The sequence below is a fragment of the Monodelphis domestica genome, chromosome 6 (assembly GCF_027887165.1).
Source record: "Monodelphis domestica isolate mMonDom1 chromosome 6, mMonDom1.pri, whole genome shotgun sequence".
NCBI lineage: Eukaryota > Metazoa > Chordata > Mammalia > Didelphimorphia > Didelphidae > Monodelphis > Monodelphis domestica.
The window spans coordinates 8,974,666-8,988,799 of NC_077232.1; the positions used below are offsets into that span (position 1 = coordinate 8,974,666).

Genomic DNA, 14,134 nt, shown 5'->3' on the forward strand with positions numbered 1-14,134 from the left:
GGACACAGATGGGACTTGAAACCCAAGGCTTCCAACCAGAGCCAGCATGAGAGTGTATAAAGAGTCGGGGATGGTTTGGACAGCTTGAGCAGTTTGTGGCCTGCCTGACATCGAACCCAAAGCTGTCTCCTTCGAACTCCTCCCTTAAACACACACATACACACACACACACACACACACACACACACACACACAGAGTTCCTTGCTTTGCCTCCCAGAGCTATGCAGAACAAATCAATCCCTCTTGCATACATGACAGCCCTTTAGTTATTGAAGAGAGCCACCACGTCTTCTCCAAATCTTCCCTTTGCTGGGCTAAACAGCCTTCACTCGATCCTCTTACACTGGGTGGATCTGAGTTTACTCACCCTCTTGGTCTCTCTCCAGCTTGTCAATGTCCTCCCTAAAATGGAAGCATCCAAATGGAACACGGCATGCCAGATGGTATCTGGCCAGAGGGGAGGACGCTGGGACAGTCACCTCGCCCCTCTGGAAGCCAGCCTTCTATTAATGGAGTCCCAGATCAGGTTCCACTTGGGCTGCTACATCATCGCACTGTTGACTCCCACCGCAGCCCCAAATCTTTCCAGCCCAGCCATTTCTCTTCCTCCATCCCATGTTTTTGCCAGTCAAATGTAGGGCTTCCCACGTTTCCCTATTAAAACACATCTTGTTCAAGGGAGCCCCTCATTCTAGTTTGGGGCACCTTTGGGGATCCCAGGCCTGCCCTCCAGTGTGTTCTCTACCCCCCCCAGCTCTGTGTCATCCACGATTTTGGCAAGCCAGTGAAAAAAGTGGGGTCGGGCTGGATTTCTGAGATCAAAAACAGCAGAGCAGAATTCTCTCTGGAATCCTCCAGAGGAGCTTGCCTCGGTGGTGGTGACCTCGTCCATCCTTCCCTTGGGAGACTGTAGTGAGGAGGGGGGAGACAGAAATTGTTCCTTTGCTTGATTAGTCACCCAGAGGGAGAGTTCATTTTCCAGCCCATGAACCCCTTGATTACTCCAGGAGAAACCTCCCCCCAGGCTGGTTATGGGCCCAGTCATTCCACCAGTCTTCAATGTCACCCAACTTACATCTCTCCGTGGATATTGTGAGACTGACCTCACTGAAATCCCCTTATGCAGTATCTATAGAGTTTCCCTAAGAACCTTCTCATAAAGAGGAATTGAGGTTCATCTGGGGTTTGTGGTGGACCTGTGTTTGAATCCAGTCTCAGATACTTACTAGCTGTGAGACCCTGGGCAAGTCACTGAATCTCTGTCTGCCTCATTTTCTTCATCTGTAAAATGAAGGAATTGGACTCAATGGCTTCCAAGATCTTTTCCAGTTCTAACTCTGTGACACCCATCCACCCACCCCCCACTCTGGACCAAATGAACCATTCTGGCTCTTAGTGACTACTGTTTCCCTTTCTCAGTCCTCACCATCCACCCTTCTACCAGTACTAGAACTCTGCCAGAATTAAATTCATACTTGCTGTGTTTTTTCCCCTTTCCCCACTACTATGATATCTCCACATCCTCACCAATCTTTCTGAGCTCAGTGACACTGGCTCCATCAGGACCCCAGAGACCTGGGTGCTTCCCCACCATCTATCATTTCAATTCTCTGAGACATCTTTGTGCCTCTTTCCTAGACTAGACCAAAGACTATTCTCCTTGGCAGGAAGAACAAAGAGCCAGAAACAAAACAGGACTTGAGCAGCTCTGCCTTTTTTCTTGCTCCATTCCCATCATCCCATCTGCCCCAGGTGCTCCCATCACTTCTTTCATCCCCTCCCTCCCTCCCAGCAAAGCTAAAAAAGCCTCAGGAGTTTTCTTTGGAATTTCTCCCCAGCTTCAGTTACTTCTGAGCTACATCATCCCTGACAATTCCTCCAGGCTTTGGTCTTTCTTTGCAGGCATCTTCCGCTCTTTTCTCCTCCTCTGTACGTGCCTTTCAAAAACGAGGATTCAGTGGCACTGGCACATCCACGTTGGTTGCTCCCACGGGTTCAATAGGTTTTCTTTTAGGTTTGGAGAACTTTGTTCTTCAGCACCTCCCATCTCCGGTTTCTGGATTCTCAGTCCAAGGAATCCCACCTCCCTTCTTTTGAATTTGAAATCCAGTCTTGTGCAGCTATGAGAGCTCCCCAGATTATCAGTGTCCTCAGAATTCAGCATCCAGGATTCAATCTCAGAGCACGTAGCTCGGACCCAGAGCAAGGGGTCAGTGGGGCCATAACTAATGGAGTCCTGGGCGCCGAGAGTGAATTTGCCTTCTTGGTTGCCTTGCCCCCCCACCCCCTGCCCTAGCCCCCGTTAATTTACATTGAGCTTGAACCCAAACCCCCATCATGTTGTCAGACCAGCTTCTCCCTAGTCACACCTTGCCCATCCTGTTCTTAAGGGACTGATCCCTGGGAAACAATCGGATTTCACTTTGGTCCAGATCAAATTCCATCCTTAATTGGAAAGATCTTTTAGGCCAATACCATTGTATTGCAAGGGAGGAAACAGGCTTGAAAGGGGAAATGACTTGTCCAGAAAGCACTGGGGTAATAAATGTTAGGGTGGGTTTTGAACCCAGGTCTCCAGATCCCGGACCTAGTGCTCTTTCTAGTACACCATACTGTCTTTAAAAAAGGGGAAACTCATCCATTAAGGTGTGAGCTATAAGGCTGCTTGTCATTCAGTCATGTCAGACTCTGTGACTCCAGGGACTATTTTTCCCGTGGAGTTTTCTTGGCAAAGATACTGGAGTGCTTTGTCATTTTGTTCTCCGGGGGTCACTTCCTTTTGTCAGAGTTCTCCACTTTGGCCTTTCCATCTTGAGTAACCCTGTACGCATAGCTCTTAGTTTCATTGAGCTACACAAGCCCCTCTGCCTCAGTGATCCAGGAGGTGCCTTTTTCCAAGCAGATGGGTTGTGATCCAGTATCTGAGGTCAGATTTGAACTCGAGGCTTCTTGTCTCCAGGACCAGGGCATTGTGTGGTAAATAGTACATGAGAGGCCCTGCTGGAATTGCTTTGAGCTGTTAGCACAGCTTCATGGAGCAGGTGGTTTCTTAACTGGATCTAGAAGGATGGAGAGATTGTCCATAAGGCAGAGATGAGAAAGAAGGTATTATGGGTAAAGGGAATGCCATAAGCAAAGGCATGGAGTTGGGGAAGTACTCTGAGGGTGACTGGGCGCAATGAGTTGTCCAAGTCAGTTGGGGGAAGGAAATGGAGAGCAATAGGAATGACAGAATTTTCTGTAGGGAATTGTTGGGGAGCACCCAGTTGGGACCACCCCTGTCAGGGCCATCAGATGATGCCAAAACAGAGATTGATGATCTGATCTTCTGGTCTCCGCAGCAGACCACACTCCCACCTCCAGAGCTTTGTCAGGACGTAGCCAAATCCCCAGGTGCATCCCCAGACCTCCAGCTGGCTGAAGACCCGAGACCACCTCAGCCTAGAAAGCCAGGGCTAGGATATCCCACGCTGAGCCTGGACCATGAGGGAGTGCTTGCTGAGCCTGGTGGCGTTTCCCTCTTCCTGATATTACATGGAAGATCCCATTGGTATCCCAACTGCTGGCTAGAGTCGCCATTCTTCTCTGAATCTGCATTTCCTAGGATTGTAGATGGGAAGGCCAGTCCAACCCTTCCCCCAATTCACAGATGGCAGATCTGAGTCTTAGACTCAAAGATGAAAGGAACCTCACTGGCCTCTTTGACTGTTGTTCCGCCATTTTGGGGCAAGTCTCATCTGGGCTTTTCTTGGCAAAGATACTACAGTGATTCGCCATTGCTAAAGAAACTAAGGCCAACAGGGTTAAATGACTTGTCCAGGATCACACAGCTAGAAAGTGACCTCTAGTCCAACCCAGGAAGGAATCCCTTCTAGAACATGTCTTACAAATGGTCCTCTAGCTTCTGTTTAGAGACTTTGGAAGCGGAGGAGCCTCACCTGTTAAGGTAGCCCCTCTCCACCTTAGCTCTTGTTGATCTCCAGGATCAAGAACTAATTTAATGGCTCTGGTGTGGGTTAGCCCTTTGTTGGGCAAAGACAGTTCTCATGTCAGAATCCAACGAGATAAGGGGCTCCGAGTGGTCTGCAAACATAGGGCACATTTTGAGATCTGCCAGTTCTGACAGCTAGTAAATAGCCAACAATTCCACAATTGGAACTCGGATCATGGAAACACGGTTTCTGAGTTGGCCAGCCCTTTTATGGCCAAGAATGCCATCTACTACCCACTTGATCCAGCTGGTCCCCCTCCCTGAAGACTTCAAGGGAGCCCGTAGCAACTTAGGCTGGCCATTCTTCTTGGCGCTGATCCCCTCTGAGGGTGAGGAGTCGCTTCCTGATATCGTGCCTGGACCTTCAGCCAGTTTTCAGAGAACAAATCTGAGCCCTCTTCCATGTGGAAGCCCTTCCCGGATTTGAGGGCAGCCACAAGTCTTCTCCCCTCGTCCCCAGTCTTCTTCTCTCCAAGTTGAACCATCCCAAGCTCAGGGCCCTTTCCAAGGCATCACAATGTCTCTTGAGGTCCCCTGCATGAGCCGGATGCCTTCTCTGTGGAATGAAGGGGCCCAGTGGCCCTTCTCCATCTAAGGTTCTTGCCGCCTAGGACAGATAAGGATGATGGGGGGGGGGGTAGTGATTTCTCAGAAGTGGGAAGAAGAGAAACTCTCCAGGCAGCAAAGACCTCAGGCTGGAAGGCTGTCGGGCTCACCAGAAGCCCCGCATTCGAGGGGAGAATGAATAGAGGGGTGGTTGCAAGATTAGAGGTCCCTGGAGATCGCTAGAAATAGGCTGTTGAGGTGCTGTTTGGAGTCCCTTTCTGGGTTCCCTCCCTCTCTGCTAGTCAGATGCTGATGATCTGGGCTCAGAGCCCTCCCAGTCCCGCCAGGGCTCTGCTGGGGGGGGGGGGGAGTTTGCTATAATTCACTAGGTTGTTTTGAGAGAACAGAATGGGAAGTCAGACCATTGTCTTTGGAGGGTGGCCAGATGTGCAGAATGAATCCAGGCGGGCTTCCTGGAGGATCCCAAGCTCTCCCACTCCCACTCCTCTATAGGGAGTAAGTCCCAAGAGTCATTCAAGTTGATTTGGAAAGGAAATGACCAAAGATCAGAGGGAATGATGGCTGTGAGAATTCCAACATCTCCCCTAGCCCACCACCCTAGCTCCCAACAGGCCCAGGTTAATGTCCTCCAGGCCAACAGTCTAGTCTGGGCAGGGCAAAGGGAGAGCAGCCTACTCTGGGCTAATGGAAGATGAAAGCCCTTAAATCTAGAGATCAGAGGAAATGGAGCTCCTTATCCCATGGGGCCCCAGGAGAAATGGAGTCGTCATGGGGGGGGGAGAGATGTCCTACTGAGGGGATGATGGGAGATGAGGGGGGATGATGGGAGGCGGAGCCTTCCCTCTTTCTAAGTGATGAAAGAAGAAAGTCCTCACTCCAGAGGATGACGGGAGTTGTGGTTCTCATCCTAGGGGATGATGGGAGATGTAGCACACTAGCTAGGGATGAAGGGAGTTGTAGCTCTGCTGAGGGTTCAAGCAAGTAGGGAGCTCCCTCCTCCACCTCTCCACCGGTTCATGGGTTTTCAGTTGCCAGCCCTAGGGAGGGGGGGAGGGAGAGCCTTCCCTCCTGTGCCCTCCCCTGGGTCCCCACATCCCAGCAGGAGCCTCCCCTAGATGGCTGTGTATATATATATTTCCTTTCCTTTTTTTGCTTTCTTCTTCTTTCTGTTGGTTCGTTATTGTTTTTCCTAAAAGGGCCTGAGACAGCTGAGCCCTGGGGCAGCCCCATAGCTGCTGGGACTCTGGGGAGGGGCTGGGAAGGGGGGAGGTTAGAGGGGCAGAGGGTGTGGGCAGAGAGGAGGTTGGGTAGTCAGGGTCAGCTCAGGCCTTAGTGTCTCACCTCACCTGCCCTGCCCTTGACCCTCCAGGCTCGCCTCACCTCACCTGTAGACACATGTCCACCTTCACACATGCCCAGCCCCCGCACTCCCCCAGCAGCCTTTGAGGCTCCATCCTTAGGCCTCCCCCAGCCCTCCCCTCCTGGCCCCCCAGCCCCAACTCCGGCAGCTCCCAGACCTCTGATGCCTCCGTGCCCACACGTCCCCTCCCATCAGCCCCAGTGTTTCATCCATTGGCCCTAAACACCCGCCAGCCCCAGCCCGGCAGCTGAGAGTGGGGACAGAGGGAGAGTCAGGGAGAGGAGAGGAGTGATGAAAAAGGGAGGTGCCAGGGCCACAGGACAGACAGACAGAGAGGAAGGAAGGAAGAAGGAAGGAAGGAAAAGAGAGAGAAAGAAAAGGAGAGACAAAGAGAGAGAGAGAGAGAAAGATGTACGGAAAAGAGAAAGCAAAGCAAAAAAAAAGTTGTCTTAATTTTCCTCGGGAGAACCCTCTTACACAGCTCTGTTTTGTAATTTTTTTCTTCATGCTAAAATCACTGGGCCTATTTGTTGATGTAAGTTACCTGAATTCCGTGGTATGCTCTCTTCTTTTTTAAAACAAAACCGCTCACAACACCCTCCCCCCCCAGAGAAACTAGCCAGTGCCCCCTCGCCCGCCCGCCCTGCCCAGCCGGCCCGCCGGCGTGTTTCCGTGCCGCCGTGGGCCTAATTAAAGCTCTTTAAAGCACCGCACCAAAGCCACAGCCAGCCACAGCCAGCCGACCAGTAGCCTCTCGGTTTTCGTTTCTTTCGCTCCTTTGCCATTTGCTTTTCTTGTTTCTGCCTTTTGGTTTCCTAGAAACGAACCAAAACTTAAAAGAGAAAAAACCAAAGAGAACCGAGAACCCACAGTCAGTCCAGGGCAGAGCCCCGCCCGTGGGCAGGCCCGCCGCCTCGTAGTAACGCCCCCTGGGCCGGCTCGGGTCCAAGCCCCAGGTAGCCTTTTCGGACAAGCCAATTGGAACCGATTTCCGATGTTCGTAAAAGGCCTGCTGTTTCTCTCTGTGCCCCGCCCAGCCCCGCCGGCCGCCCCTGATGCCCTCTCTTCTCTCTTCTCTCTCTTCTTCTAGGAGGCGAGTTAATTTTGCCCATTATTACGGAGGACTCCCTAGACCCCCCTCCGGTGGCCACCCGCTCCCCCTTCGTGCCCCCGCCCCCGACCTTCTACCCCTTCCTCACGGGCCTGGGTGCCACCCAAGACACCCTGCCCCCGCCCGGGGCCCGGCGGCCCCCTGCGGGGCCGCCCCCGTGCCAGGGCGGGGAGCAGGATGACAGCGACTGCGAGGAGCCCATCGAGGCGTCGGGCTTTGCCTCGGGGGAGGTCTTTGACTCCAGTCTGCCCCCTACGGACGACGAAGACTTTTACACCACCTTCCCCCTGGTCACGGACCGTACCACCCTCCTGTCCCCCCGCAAGCCTCCTCCCCCCCGGCCCAACCTCAGGACAGACGGGGCCACGGGGGCGCCGGGGGTCCTCCTCGCCCCCTCGGCCCTGCCCCCCAACCTGCCGGCGGGCAAAATGAACCACCGCGACCCGCTGCAGCCGCTGCTCGAAAACCCGCCGGGGGCGGCGGCCGGGGGCCCCGGCGCGCCCACGGCCTTCGAGCCGAGGCGGCCGCCCCCTGCCCTGGCCCCCGGCGTGACGGCGGCCCCCGGCCTCCCCCGTGTGCCCACAGCCAACCCCACGGGCCCCGGGGAGCGGGGCCCGCCCGGCGCCGTCGAGGTGATCCGCGAGTCCAGCAGCACCACGGGCATGGTGGTGGGCATCGTGGCGGCGGCGGCCCTCTGCATCCTCATCCTGCTCTACGCCATGTACAAGTACCGCAACCGCGACGAGGGCTCCTACCAGGTGGACCAGAGCCGCAACTACATCAGCAACTCGGCCCAGAGCAACGGCGCCGTGGTCAAGGAGAAGGCCCCCGCCGCGCCCAAGGCGCCCGGCAAGGCCAAGAAGAACAAGGACAAGGAGTACTACGTGTGAGCCGCCCTCCCCCCGGGCCGCGGGCGCCTCGGACTTCTCTCGCCTAGAGGAAACGCGAAAAAGAAAAGAAAAGGGGAAAAAAGAGAGAGAGAAACGCGAACGGAGAAAGCAAGCTGAGCGCCCCCTGTCGGCTCTCCTCCCTGGCCACCGCGGTGGTCTCCAGAGCTGCCTCCCCTGGCCCGGGGACACCGCAGAGTGAGGCCTCGGAGCTCCCACTCCCAGCCCTGGATTGATTTATTTTTTTAAGGGGGGGATTTTCTTTAGGGGGGGCGCGGGGGCGGGACAGCAGGCAGGGGTTTTGTAAAGTGTTTGTTTCCTCCCCCTTTACACTGGCTGTGCCCATTCCCCCCTTCCGCTCTCCTCCCCTCCTCTCCTCCCCTCCCCCTCCGATGTTTTGGTTTCTGGGAGCAGCGGAAGCCGGCAGTACCACGTGGGAAGGGTTGGGCTTCGACGGGACGGGCGGTGGGGGAAAGCGGGCATGGCTGTGTTGGGTGGGCTTCTGGCTAGGGCCAGGGCTCTGGGGAGAGGAGGGAACCTCAGCCCTAGAGGCCGGGAAGGCCTGCCCTGCCTGCCCCGCCCCTCCCCGCCCCGGGGACGGTGTGGGGGTCTCTGACAAGTTGAGTTTTCGGGCGACGTGCATTTGGGATCTGGCAAAGAAGAGCATCTGTGCGTGTGTGTGGGGTTGGGGGGCGGGGGGCGGGGGGCGGGGAAAGGAAAACTGCAGATATATATTAAAGACAAATATCTAGCTATTCATAACCTGTGGCATCCCGGGCGAGAGGGAGCCGGGGAGGACGCCCCGCTGCGGACTTGCTGGCGGACAGTTCTCTGCCGAAGGGGCTCCCCGTCCCCGTTGTTATTTTTTCTTTCTCTCTTTGTTAACAAATGTGTCTGAGTCTTGGAAAACACCCCAATTCCGGAAATGTGTGGGAGAAACAAAAGAAACTTTCCAAACCCCATTGGCCCTGTGCAGTTTGTTCGGGAGGGCGCGCTGGCTCAGGGGGCAGAGCCCCTCCCTGCCCCTGCAAAGAGGGGGGGCCGCCAGCCCGGCCTGGACCTCCGCGGGGCTTGCCTTCTGCCTTCTCACCCCGAGACTCCAGGGAAGCACAGGGGGCCCACGGGGAGGTCTGAGCACTAATCCTGGCTCCCCAGCGACAGTGAGGCTGGTGGGGCATGTGCACTGGGCCTGTTCCTAGGGAAGCGCCCAAAGGAGCCGGGTCATAGGCGCAGGATGGCCAGAATGGCTCAGGGCTAAGCCGTGGCCCTTTCCGTTGGTCAAAGGGCCGGCTGCGAAAGAGACGGGTTCAAGCGTGCTCCCGCTGCCCGTCCTGCTGGCGGAAGGCTCGTGTCCTTGGCATCCCTGCTGGCGGCGCTTTACGTGAGGTTTGTGGTATGGTGCCGCAGGTAGACCTGGGTGCCGGTCCCCTCTCTGGCGGATGTGGCCCAGGCAATGCCCCCATTGCTAGCTAGCGGAATGGCCAGGCATGGGAGGCCCGAGGAATAAACGCTTATTGGATGACCCATGGAGGCTGCGCTGGGGAAGGGAGTTCCCCACCACAGGGCCAAACCCCAAATGGGGGAGGAGCCAGGAAAGGGCTCCCGGCTGCTAAAAGCCAGGTCTTGGGACCCTACAGGCAGGAAGGACCCTGGCCGGGGCCCCCATGAGCGCCCATGAAGATTTCCGGGTGTCCCCATCCGCCTGTGCTGCTCACCTTCCTCAAGACGAAGCCAGGCTCCAGGAGAAGACCCTGCTGGGGGAAGCAGCAGCCCCATCCGGCCCCAGCCATCGGGGACAAGCCTGGTTTTCAGGATAGCTCTGGTGGTCCAGCCCGCGACCAACGCTGGAGAAAGAACGAGGCTCGAATCCTACCGCCAAGCAGGGGACCCTGTGGCTGAGGACTCCCTGGGCCCGGGAGCCACACCCTTGGGACACCAGACCCAACCCTGCCCCAAGAGAATCCTTCACAAAGCCGGACAAAGCATCATCCAGCCTTTGCTTGAAGACCTGTGAAGAGGCTTCCATGGCCACAGGAGAAAAGGGGGGGAGAGGGAGGGGGGAGGGAGAGACAGACAGACAGACAGAGACAGAAAGAAGGGGGAGGAAGAGAGAGACAGAAGGAAAGAGAGACAAGGAAGAGGAGGACCCACTATGGAGGCCAACAGGAAGAACTCCGATGTTCGGGAAGGTTAGTGAGGCCACATGGGGTCAGGGTCTACGGAGCCATTTTGGATGGTGACCCGGGGCCCTTCCCTTGGCCTTGGCTCCAGGGTCCTTCCCAGGACCTCTAAGCTTTCTGAATAGAGGAGACAAGGGAGGGGATCTTGAGTCCAAAGCAGAGGTGAAGGGCCCCTTTGGGAATTTCCCTTCTTACCTCCTCAGACTTCCTGGTGGCTGGGGCAGAAGGGCAGGAAAGGTTTCCTGTCAGCTTCCCAGACTGCCCCCCGCATAGCTGCCCTTTTGGAGATTTTGCCGCCAAGCAGACCCTCTTTGGAAGAGTGATTTCTGGTTGGGGAAACTGAGGCCCATTTGATCCCTTGGGATTCCCTCGGGGCTGGGGCTGGTGAGGCTCACAGGATGGAAATCACCGACTGCAGCTGGAAAGGACATTAAAGACTGTGGCTCAGCCCTCCCCCATCCATTGGAGAGCTGAGTAAACTGGGACCCATCAGGTGACTCGAGTGGACAGAATCCCACAGAAGACCCCACCCAGCTGGCACCTAATTACGTATCCCTACCGCATCCGTCTCCAGTGACAGAAAGCTCCCTCCCTCCTGAGGCAGCCCGAACTCCAACGGAGCAGGTTTTTCCAAATGTTGGGCCAAAATCTAGCCCTCTGTGACTCTCGCCCATTACTCCCAGTTCCATCTCTGGGGCTGGGCAGAACATGGCCATCCCTCTTCTAAGATGAGTGATCTTTGCTTTAAAAACAACTTTTAAGCCCTTAGCTTCTTAGAATCAGTACTAGGTATCCATTCTAAGGCAGAAGAGCAGTAAGATCTAGGCAATGGGGGTTAAATGACTTGCCCAAGGTCACCTGGCTAGGAAATGTCTGAAGCTAGATTTGAATCCAGGACCTCCCGTCTCCAAACCTGGCTCTCTAACCGCTGAACCACCTAGCTTAGCCTAGAGTCCAGGAATCTGTGGACTTGGATGGGGAAAAAGCCCATTCTTATTTCACTCTAACTGTATTGTAATTTGTATTCTTAGACATTTTATTTAATGCCTTTAAAACCAGGATTCTGAGAAGGGGTCTCTGGGCTTCACCAAAGGGCTCCAGGATAAGCCAGTCAGCATTTACTAAGCAAATTCTGTGTGCCAAATCCTGGGCTAAGCTCTGGGGATTCAAGCACCAGCCCCTAGTGAGCTCCCATTTAAACAGAGGGAGGCAATACATTGGGAAAAAATGACACCCAGAAGGTGAAGAGCCCTTGACCTGAGGCCACCTGGGCAGGGAGTGGCAGAGGTGGTCCTAAACCCAGAATCCTTCAGATTGTGCCTGAGAACCCGAAAGCCCCAGTGGTGGAAGAGGCCTCCGTTTATTCCAGTCCACACCTGCTCCCTCGAGACAGTCAGTGACGGGGTGCTCACTACCTCCGGAGGTGGCCCATTCCTCTCCTCTCACACGTTGTTGGGCAGCTCCCCTCACGGGGAAGAATGAGAATGTTTATCCTCACAACCACTCTGCATGGTGTCGGTCCCCCCAGTAGGTACCATTGTTATCCAGGTGAGGAAACCGAGATAGACAACTAGAGATGGAGATAAAGATAAACTGAGATAGTGGCTTGCCGAGGACCACACAGATATAAGGATCTGAAGCTGAATTCGAACTCAGGTCTTGGTGACCTCCTAAATCTGACTCATTATCTCAGTCAAGTCACTTCCCCCTTTCTGGGCCTCAGTTTCCCCATCTGTAAGATAAAAGTAATGGAATACAAGGAACTCTAAGGCCTCTTCTAGCCCGGAAAGTCTATGAAACGAAACCTCTGAATGCCACTGGGAAGGGGCTGGGAAGGCTTGGAGATCAGCCCTGCGATTCCAGGCAACCTATTGGGGATCCACAGGCTTGGGAGACCCAGAGATGCTTTTGTTATTCAATCGAGCACTTTGGTGTACCAGTACCTGTGGGGCCAGATAAATAAATATGAAACAGAAAGAGAAAATACCAAGTGTCAAGAGATGGAGAGAGGCAAGACTCTGGGGGAGCTGCCAAGAAGGGATCTGGCCAGGGTTCCTCTAAGAAGTGATGCCTAGAGATGGGAGGTCCTGGGTTCAAGTCTGACCTCAGACACTTCCTACCTGAATGACCCTGGACAAGTCACTTAACCCCCATTGCCTAGCCCTTACTGCTCATTCTTCTACCTACAATATTGATTCTAAGATGGAAGGTGAGGGGTTGATAGAGAGAGAGAAAGAGAGAGAGAGAGAGATGGTGTCTGTCTGAGGATGGAAGATTTAAAGCTGGAAGAGACCTTGGGAGCCCAGAAAGTCAAATGCTTATTTTACAGATGAGGAAACTGAGGCTGAGAAAGGTTCCCTGACTTGCCCAGATCCCAGAGCTAGGAAGTGTCTGTGTCAGGACTTGAACTCAAGCCCCTCCCCCAACTCCAGGGACTGTCCTCTCTTCACTGGGTCACTTAGCCACTTCTCCAGAGCTATTTATAAAAAGGCATTAAATGCCAAAAAGACGAGTTGTTATTTTATCCTAGATGTGATAGGGAGCCTCCAAGGCTTTCTGAGCAAGAGAATGGCAAGCTAGATTGGAAGGGGGTGGCGGGAGATTGTAGAGACCCCAGGAGTTAACAAGCCCTGAAGGAAGAACAGAAGAGACCAAAGTTGGAGCTCCACACTGGCAGGCAGGCAGTGGGAGAAGGAACATCCATCAGGGAGCAACAGCAAGCTTTATGCAGCTCCTGAAGGTTTGCAAAGCCCTCCACAAATTAGATTATCTCATTTTATCATCCCAACCCTCCCAGGTGCTAGTATTGTTGCCATTTTACAGATGAGAAAATTGAGGCCAAGATGAAGTGATTTGTCCAAGGTAACACCGCTAGTACCCCTCTGTGGCTGGTTTTGAACTCAGGTCTTCCTGACTCCAAAGCCAGTGCTTTGGGCACTGTGCCACCCTGGGTAGGCAGGAGAATGAGGACACCAGGGAGAACAAGAAGTAAGTAGAAAGGTCACTGAGGAGAGCCGGGCTGGGGCAGCAAAGCCACAGAGGGGCAGACAAAGATGAGGACCAAGATTAGCCCGTTCCTCACTTCAGGAGCCCCCACCACTATTTGGGCAGGATCAAGGTACCGTCAGTCCCATCTGATTCTCCAGGATGTCCCCAGCCTGAATATCTTGCCCCACACGGGTGCATCTCTGCTCTGAAAGTTCCCTGTTAGAGACGAATTCCTTGGAGCTTTGGCTTCCGCTCGGGGAGGAGAGCCCGGGAGCTCTTAAGACATGGCTGCATTGGCTGAGTGGGAGCCCCCCCTCCCTGCAGCCCAGGCCCAGCTCTGCCACTCGCTGGCCCTCTGCTCCTGGGCACAGTCACAGGCTGAAAGGTTTCGTGCCCCCAGTGCTTGCTCTCCTGTGGAGCTTGGGCTTAGGGCTTGCTGGACGCTCCTCCAGCAGAGGAGAGCCCTGGGCACTGGGTTCTGGGAGGGAGGAGGGACAAGCTGAGCTCACCCGACACTGGCATTGCCCTACCTACGGCCCATGCTGGAAGCAGCATCTCCGCCCCCTACAGCCCGCGCCATATGGTGACCCAGGGCCCCGGGCCCAGTGGGCAGCAGGGAGTGGGCAGGGAGCCCGTCCCATCCTGTCAGATCTTCCTCATCAGTGACTTCTCCAGGGGCCTCTGTACCCCAGCACGCACCAACCAGGCAGAGGTCAGAGAGAGAATGACCGCCCTTATGCTCCAGGGGGGAGAGTCACAGGAACCCAGGTATAGAGCAGGAAGAGACTCAGAGGTCGTTCAGGCCAATCCCCCTCCTCCCACTATCTTACAGATAAAGATATCCAGTCTCAGAGCAGGGAAGAGACTGGCCCAAGGTAACAAAGCCTTGTGGTTGTGGAGGTGTTTCAGTCATGCCCAATTCTTCATGACCCCATTTAAGGTTTTCTTGGCAAAGATCTGAAGTGGTTTGCCATTTCCTTCTTTAGCTCACTCTACAGATGAGGAAACTGGGACAAAAGGGGGTAATTGACAAGATTCCAATTCAGATC

The 14,134-nt window shown here is 54.7% G+C and overlaps 1 protein-coding gene across 36 annotated transcripts in view; it reads left to right on the forward strand.

Annotated features, from left to right (window-relative positions):
• Positions 1-8,874, forward strand: part of NRXN2 (neurexin 2) — a 173,916-nt gene extending 165,042 nt beyond the window's left edge. For 18 of the 36 annotated variants that reach the window (XM_056801461.1, XM_056801462.1, XM_056801463.1 and 15 more), the window contains one exon: positions 7,010-8,874. In XM_056801461.1, coding sequence (XP_056657439.1) covers positions 7,010-7,920 — 911 coding nt within the window. In that variant the 3' untranslated portion in view covers positions 7,921-8,874. Of the gene's footprint in view, positions 1-387; positions 2,295-7,009 lie in introns of those variants that run through there. The other 18 variants (XM_056801464.1, XM_056801473.1, XM_056801466.1 and 15 more) reach the window with 2 other exon arrangements.
• The last annotated feature ends 5,260 nt before the right edge of the window (positions 8,875-14,134 follow it).